Below are 8,572 nucleotides of genomic sequence, written 5' to 3'. Positions count from 1 at the left end.
TCAGAACAAGGCTGCCATTAAGTGCACCCAGCCAGCAAAGTGATGTCCTTTAGCAAAAGCATGGTGCTCTGCAGTACTCGGGTGCCACCGAGCGTAAGACCTGTTCTGCTCTTCCTATGTCCACCTGCACTATCTGACCATTCTGCTTAGTTGAATAACTCTTGCAACCTGTCTTCACGGTGCTTCCACTGCCCCAGCAAAGGAGAGCTCCACAAGCTCCAGTAAAGGGTGCTTAATATTTAATCCCACTTCTAGTTTGCGTTACAGCACCCTGTTTGAATGAGTGACTGTTCTGTATGGGTTTGACACGCATTTGCCAGTGTCGGTCTGAAGGAGCCTGCCCAACGAGCGGTGTGGCATGAGGCCAGCCCAGCGTGTCGCTGGGTGGGAGAGGGCATGCTTGGGGTAGCAGACCCAAACCTGGGGTTAGCAGGACCGCATGAGGGCCTGTGAGGGCAGGGTGGCTGTGTTGTGTCAGGATGGGTCCACGCCGCTCCAAAGCGCAGTGCACCGTTAAGGTGCTCAGGCTGGCTCCAGAAGCATTGGCACCATCACCTGAGATGGTGCAGCACCACGCCAGGGTGTCTCAGGGCCTACAGGGATGATTCAAATAGTTAGTGATGGAAAGGACTAGCCAGAAGAGTCTTGGTGGAGAAAGGGACTGGCAAAAAAAAGAAATATTGGCAGAAGCTGTCCCGCTCCCACTGCTGGCATAGAGAAACAGCCATGCTGCACCTCTGGGGCTAAACCAGACAGTTTTGCTTAAAATTGCTTCAGCACAAAATGCGACCACGGTTTATCATTGTCAGAACCGTCAGTCCTGCGGCTCTCCCCTGCTCCGAACTCACTGGGAGAGCACGGGCGTGCTGTGCTCTGGCTGCTGATTCCTCACGTGGGTTTCATTTCTCTTTCTCCTCTCCTCTCCAGGGGTTCTCGCTTGCGGCTGGCATGGCAGAGTATGTCCCCCAGCCTCCCTCCACCTGGCCTGCGGGCCCACAGCCCCCTCACGCCTCCGCCGTCTGCCCGCTGGAGCCCGTGGATCTGGGGGTTTCGGAGCAGCAAATGCTGCCGGAGCAGCCACCGTCCTCCCCCGAGCTGAGTGAGGATGAGGAAGTCACCTCCCCACCGGACCCCGATGTCCCCTACCCCGACTTGGCCCCGGTTGTCTTCTTCTGCTTGAAGCAGACCACCAGCCCACGGAACTGGTGCATCAAAATGGTGTGCAACCCATATCCTTTCCGAGCTGCCTCTTCTCCCTCCCCGCCTCTCGCCCCCTCCTGCCCCATCCTTCCCCTCTCCCTGCCCTCCCGGCGCGCCTGGCAGGTAAGGAATGAAGTTTCCTACATATTGAATGAACTGCTTTGTTCCTCGCTTGCGTTTAAACAGAACCTCAGCTGTTTTAGTGTGTGATCAAAAGAAGCTGATTATGAAAGGGGGTACTTCAGAGAGAGCTGCTGACAGCCTCAGTCACAGGGGACTGGGCGAGGGGAGAGGGGAGGGGTGAGGAGAGGTATTTTAGAAAGGCCTGTTCTTCCCCTTCCCGGCTTCCTTTTCGCCTCTGCCCTGGGACAGAACAGGAGTTGCTAGCCCAGGAGCTTGTCGTCAGGCTGTCACAAATGGCAGAGGTGTCTCCTCCCTCTGAGCGTACAGGCTTTAGTGATGGCTCACCTTGCCCTTGGTGAGGGAACCACCACTCCTGGACCTTGACTGCAGGGATACCTAGATGACCCCTTGCCTTTCAAGCAGGCACACGTCACTGTCCTGCCGATGCCTTGCCGCGATGCCTAGGCAGGAATGAATGGGAAAATCTGTTCAGAGTTTGATGCTGAGCCTCGTACACCCTGGGGGAGACCTCCGGGATGTGACCACGTCCTTCCTTTGTACGGGGCGTCAGCAACCACACGTGTGTGTCACCATTCACACTCGGTGCCTTGATTGCAAGGAGGCCCCTGCCACCCACCAGTGCCGATGACGACCACCTGCACAACTCATTAGCACTGAGGCTGCTCGGAAGCAACGGCCTCTGTGGCTCTTGAGCCTGATGCAATATAACAAACAGGTGGAGGGCACTTGCTGCTCTTTGGGCTGTGGGACCCTTCAGATGGGGTGGAAGTAGAGATGATGAATCATCAGAGAGGTCAGTCTAAAGTTTTACTTGAACCTTTTTCTGGCCAGAAATCTCAAGTGATGGCACTTTCTCCCTGGAAGTTTCTTAGTTCCTAGTTTGGTGGGTATTATCTATAAGGATGCTTGTTATGGTTTTGATGCATTGACTTCTAGATTAAATCCGAGTGTCTGGGCACACAGCAGAGGCTCACAAAATGTTTCTAAGAGCCTTTTCAGCTTCAAGAGCCAAACCCTGGGTGAAGACTTGAGGTGCTGTCAGCAATAACAGATGACCTTAGATGGTTGATGAATCTGGAGATTTGTTTCAATTTCAAATGTAGGAAAAGGTTTGGGTTTCAGCTCTGAGCTCTTGTCTTAAGGTTCAGAAGCTTTTAAAAAGATGTTGCAGTCTCAAGCAGAGGTTATGACTGAGAACTTGTTGGAGGTTTAGGTTTTCTGCTTTCCTTTCTACTGTCTGCTCCTTAAAATTTTAAAACTTTGTATTGAATTATGCATTGCTTTTCAATCACTGTGTGTCTGCACTAGTTATTATGTCCTGGGAATCTCATCCCAGCATGTGGTGGCCTCAGAGTAAAGCATGAAAGATTCGTGTCTCAATGCAAAGGCTGGATTCAGAAAATGAGAGAAGAGTAATAGCCTGGGTTTGGGATGAATATTTGCTCTTGAATGGAGGAAGGAGGTTGTGGGGGAAGAAGGGAAGTGCCTGTTCCTATTTCTGGCTAAAATGTCAGTCAGAACCGTCCTTCCAGTTTAGTACATAGCAAGGAGCTTGTTTTAAGGTGTTGGAGCTGTGTCATTCAAGGAGTTTGGCACTATATGCCCATCTTTAAATGTGTTTAAATGTTACGTTTGTTTTAGTCCTCAGATGTGCATGGTATTTGACTCTGAAAAGGACTTTTTCATAGTGGAAGCTATAGAAGGAAGGAAAAAGCCTCATGCAGTCACCTGCTGATGACATTACACCTGGCTACATGGGACATGGGGTGAAGGTCAATGGTGGGGCTGCTGGAAACCTTTTGAAAGGATTGTTTCAGACCTGTGATTTCAGTTCAGCTGTGTGAAGTTAGGAGATTATTTGAAAAGCAGAGACTGAGTGGAGAGGATTCATCTCCTCCTTTGATTCCCTCCCCTTACCTGTGGTCCTCATTTTGAATGGATCATGCAGTAAGTAGTTCCCATAATTTTTTTTGAATGAGGGATTGTTTCTGCACCCTGAAGGTTTCTTACAGGTTTTTGGCGTCACATTTTTTTTTTCTTTTTGATAGCACCATAAAAATGGTACAGTTCCATGGCCTGGCAGCAGATCACTCACTGTGGTCTCATCCCTGGCTGGGAATGAGCCCCTTTGTAAGGGATGCTTCGATGAAAGTCAAATCGTGTCTTGTAAGAATTTATATGCTTGCCTGCTTTTTTCCCTGTCTGAAGTTTTTTATCCCTGTTATATTGGGCTATTGGGTCTCCAGCATGCTTGTGCCAAGCAGGGGCAGGCTGAGTCACTGTTACAGGGCAACACCTGGCCTTTCCTGAAGATTCAGCAAAAAACATGGGGCATTAATTGAAAGCCTGTTAATCTTCTCATTGACTTTCTACTAGGCCAGAGCTTCTTGATCATTGTTATGGAAGTACTGTCAATGAGACTTAAAATGGAAGCTCTGATCGTTAAGGACTATGTAGCAATTTTTGTAAGCACAAGGTCATTAACCACCAAATTTCAATTTAGGTAATTGCATTCTACCTACTTAAATCCCCCTCCCCTGAAGATTATTTTTCCTTCCATGAGCAGTCCTGCAATTTTGTTATGTGCTATTAAACAACTGCCATATTCCTTTGCTGCAGTGCAGTGAGAGGAGAAAGAACCACTTATATCCCTGCTTTAAAATCACTTCTGGATGCATATTAGCGTATAAATGTGTAATGCTGTTACTGCAAAAAATTGTAGACCCTAAGTCCCTTTTAATATACAAACTATCTTCCATGTGAAGCTTGTGTTTTTTGTTCCCAAAGGGAGTATTTACTGTGTGCTTTTTGCCATTGTGCTGTATGGTGAAAAGGAGCCCGATGCTTTGAAGTTACGTGATTACGTGTTTCTGGGGTGGCTTTACATAAAGTGCAAATGAATGCTTGAATTGCCCTAGTTTATTGGTGAGCAGATTTTTTTTTTTTTTTAATCCTGATTAACCTTGTTAGATACAGGTAACTGCTATGTAATCAGCTGAGTACACAATGCAACATGCACCTGGAGCCTGGCTTGGCTCCTGGTAAGTGTGCCTGTCGCAAAGGAGTCTGGTGCGATGCAGCACATGAGCAACCTGCCAGACAATTTGTTTAGGTTGGTTTCTGTTTTGATGAACAGGTAGAAGGCTGGCTGCTCTGAGTTGCAGACCATGGGACTGTTGCAGCTACAATGTTAACAGAGTGAATATTTGAGATACGGTTATGAGAGAGGCTGTAAGTTTGTTGTTGTTTTTTTTTTTTCCTTTTATAAAACCTAAACTCCAACTCAAATAGAATTTCAGGTTGAGCTCGGAGGGGAAATAGGGTGAAAAGTGTGAAAACATGTTTCCAAAACAACTGCGTAGGATTCATCTTATGAATTTATAAAGTGTTTGGGACTAAATAAAGGGCATGCCACATGGCGACTTACAAATGGATCCTGATGCACTTTGCAAATTATGAGAAAATTATGAGAGAGATGCCTGGATGTCTGCATCGCTGTTTGACTCCTTGGGGTTCCATAAAGTCTTCGCACTTCATCCATCCCTAGGGTCAAATGCAATAGATTTGGCTTGTTCTTTGAGCCTTTCTTTAAAAGAAACTCTTTCCAGGGGGCCCAGACCTCCCTTTGCCGTCGTATCTATAATATTGACATGACAGCGAGAGCAAGAGTGAAGTGTGCCATTAAAAAAAATCGATACTAAAACTGTGGCAGTAACGAGATAGGCTCTGCAGTTCACCATTCTGTCATTTTCTTGCTTTTTGTCATATACCAGCCCCCTTCCCTCATTTGTGAAGTGTGTTGGCCATTTGGGCTTCTGTTTTGATCTCAGGCAGTAAAGTGTTGCGTTTCCAGCTGATTTCAGTGGTGTAGGAACAGCGAGTCCGGCCCCAGTTGTGCAAAAGCTTATATACGCACTTAATTTTTAGTACTGGGAGCTATGCTTTATAGGGTATAAAGCAGGGTGGCTTCTCGAAACTGGTATGACTGCTTGTGTGTACTGAGGAGCTGCCTTGCAGCTCATTAGCTTTAAAGATCCTCCAAGTAGGGGCTTTGCCATCGTACCTGTCCCTGAAAGTCCTACCATGCTTCTGGGGGTACTTTTCCTGGAACTTGTACTGGCAGCTGTATCAGCTTGGGCTACGTGCTTCATGCACAAGGAAACAGGGCTGGCACTGGGCATATTGACTTGGAACTGGGAAAACCTACAGACTTTCTCCCCATCTCCTCCCTGCCTGGTGCCACAGATATCTTTTACGTACGAGCCAACTGAGTATAGGATGGTTGTCGATGGCAATAGTGGTGTTTCATGCTGGCACTGCCCTATGGGAGCAGAGTGGAGAATCAAACGCTGGAGGAGCAAAGAAAATGATGTGTGTGTGGATTGGTCATTGGTACGTCTCTTGGCGACGTTGAGCAGGCGATGCCATGGTGCATGGGGACCCTGTGCTGCCAAAACCACCACTTTTCAGGTGACACACATGGCTGAGGGGCTGACAAATCTTTTGCTCGTTAATAAGCTTTGGGTGAACAGGTGTGTTATATATTGCACCCTGGTCAAATACCATTTGGGCAATTTGTTTTTGTGTCAGTGAAATTTTATGTGCGGATTCTGTAGTATGTTGTACCTATTTCTTGCCTTGTGTACTGTTAAACCCTGGATGCAGTCTTCATAACAACTGGGAGTAGTTAATTCATAAGCAAACACCAGCTGCAAATTTATTGCAAGTCGTGTAATAGTTGATGTCTGTCTTAAGGCCTGAGCTCCTGTAATCCTCTGAGGTTTACTTTTCTTTTTACATGTATATGTTTATTTGTGTGTGTGTATATAAATAAAAAAAAAGAAAGGTTCCTACCTCTCTAGTAGGTAGAGAAAAGCCTGGAAATGTGACCAGAAGGTATAATAATACATCAAAAATTGAGTGGCTTATGAATTTTAAGCAGCGTTCATCATTCTTGAGGACCTAGGGATCATGGCTTTCCACTCTTGGGGTCAGCAGTATCAGCTTTTATGTGCATACCTGGAAAACACTAAAATGCATGTGTTATTCCTGCTTCTCCATTTTAAAGATGGATCTCTCCTGTCTTTCTTTGCAAATCTAGCTCAGAAGACAGGTGAAGAGTTTGGCACTTATTTGAGGACTGATGATAGCCTTGTATTGTTCTAGGTAATCAGGCAGATGTTGCTGCTGAGCCCTTAGGAGTGGATTGATTTCTGTTGATTATAGCTCTGTAGACCTCCTTCCAGCCAACAGATATATCTGTATACCCAAGATCCAACAAGTGCAAGGTGATTTTTTTTCTGTAAGAGGTTACCTAACCTCTCTGCGCTCTACACCATGCTAAATCAACTTTATAGTCACTCCTGTTGCATGGGAAACTGAGCTGATCCAGAGCTCTCCAGTGGACATGTGGTGTCGGTGGCGTTGGTGTTCCCCTGGGCATGTGCCGAATGCTTTTCAAGCTTTAAAAAGGGGCAAGCCTGCTTTAGGTCCTGCTGGGTTTTCTGCCACTCTGCCAAGCTCCCTACTGGTGGAATGAAGTTTGCTATTAGCAAATAAAGGTGACACTTAATAAGCCAGTTGTCCATAAACTTGATTAATATTTGAAGGCAATGCATGCACTGGGCCAACACGGCCATCTCCCCAGGACCAATCTATTCTCAACTACTCTCCTCCCCTTCTGTGTTAACAATATGAGCTTTAAAAGCAGTTGTTTCCTATGCTTGTGAACTGACCCTTAATTTCCCTGCTAATTCTTCTCTTGGGAAGAGGGCTAGGCTTCACCCCATCTAACTCTACCTGTCTGAAAACCAGGCATCCAGGCTCTTTCTGTAGATATTTGACAGACTGCCATCTGTAGCAGGAAATTCGGCACGCTTAACTTAACACCTCCCTTCAGAGGGCAAAGTTGTGCTCTAGAGGTGCCTATTTTCTCCTCTTTACTAAAGAGGGAGTTTCTGAATAGTGGGCTGCAGAGATTGCTGGCCAGCATCCTGGGCTGCCTTTAGGATTGCTATGCTGTTTGATTCCCCAGATGCTATGGAGGGAGGCAAAGGGGAATGCAGGGAGCAGGTTTGGTTTTGGAAATGGTGCAGCCTGAACGTTTTGGTGCTTCCATAATGAAATACTAGGCAATTGTAGTTTTGTGGGGGGAGGAAGAGGCACACCATCACCTGGACTCTGGATTGGGAAAAAATAGTTCTGTAAATTCCAGCTGCTTTCTGGGATAGAAACCCTGTTTCCTGGTTGGGGTTGGTAGGCAGAGGCAGGTGGCAGGGGGAGCACGACAGCGCTCAGGACCTGCACAAGTAGTTGGGAAGGAAGCTGCCTCTGCAGAACTGGTGATCAGGGAGTGTTGTTAGTGTGGGGCGTTTGATGTGCAAGTTTACGGTGGGAAATTTAGAGGTATCATTTGCACAGTGAGACATGGTGTAAATGGAATTTAAACTTGTGCATTGTCATTAGTAGCACACAAGGGATGGATATGTTTGAAGGGGATTTGCATGCTTGTGATCTGTAAGAAATTGGCTGGGTTGTGTGTATGCGAGATGTAGCCAGTTCCAGGCAAGTGGGCAGATGTAAAGGGATGAGGTCTAAATTTGGCTGGCTTGCAAGCTGGCCCTGTATATCTAAGCACAAATGCTGAGACAGGATATCTCACTGCCTCCCGTCCCTTCAGCTTATTCTCTGGAGGTTTTTTATAGTTAGAAGTCAAAGACCGCAGTTCGGAAATGAGACAGGACAACAGCACAAACAAAACCAGAGCTCTGACTGTCTGAAGCTTTAATGTCCGTAGGGTCTAACAAAATCAGAAATAAGGCTGAAAAAATTCTTAGTGCATCTCCACTGTCTTCATGCAAAACTGAGCATTTTCCCTGTTACTGAAGGATAGATTCCTTACTGTTGGAGAAAGTGCTGACTGCGAAATATTGAGAGGAGACTGTTGTTTAGAAGAGGGGTATTTTTTGTATGTGTAGGCAATGTGTATTATGTGTATGTTGTACTGGCCTGTTTCCCCAATATGTGCCAGAAGCAATACAAGACCTGCCTACTCCATGCCCTGGTGCTTCAGGAGAGTGGGGCTAGGACTCTTACTGCAACAGCTCTTTATGAAGTATCTCAGTATGTTCCCTGGGTTTCTGGTCAATGAATGTGGAAGGTGTGGGGAAGCAGGTGGGAGAGAGAGTAGAGGATGAAAGTCACAGCCTTGCCTGGTGTAAATCAGTGC

At 46.6% G+C, this 8,572-nt stretch overlaps 1 protein-coding gene across 1 annotated transcript in view; it reads left to right on the top strand.

Annotated features, from left to right (window-relative positions):
* Positions 1 to 1,200: 1,200 nt before the first annotated feature.
* The window catches only part of CACNA1I (calcium voltage-gated channel subunit alpha1 I), a 159,658-nt gene continuing 152,286 nt past the window's right edge, over positions 1,201 to 8,572 (top strand). The window contains 1 exon segment of the mRNA XM_075159749.1: positions 1,201 to 1,229. Within this exon segment, the coding sequence (XP_075015850.1) occupies positions 1,216 to 1,229 (14 nt within the window). The 5' untranslated portion in view covers positions 1,201 to 1,215.

This window comes from Calonectris borealis, chromosome 1, assembly GCF_964195595.1.
Source record: "Calonectris borealis chromosome 1, bCalBor7.hap1.2, whole genome shotgun sequence".
Classification (NCBI taxonomy): Eukaryota; Metazoa; Chordata; class Aves; order Procellariiformes; family Procellariidae; genus Calonectris; species Calonectris borealis.
Note: the sequence above shows the minus strand (reverse complement) of the source record. Positions and strands in the feature narration are given on the sequence as shown.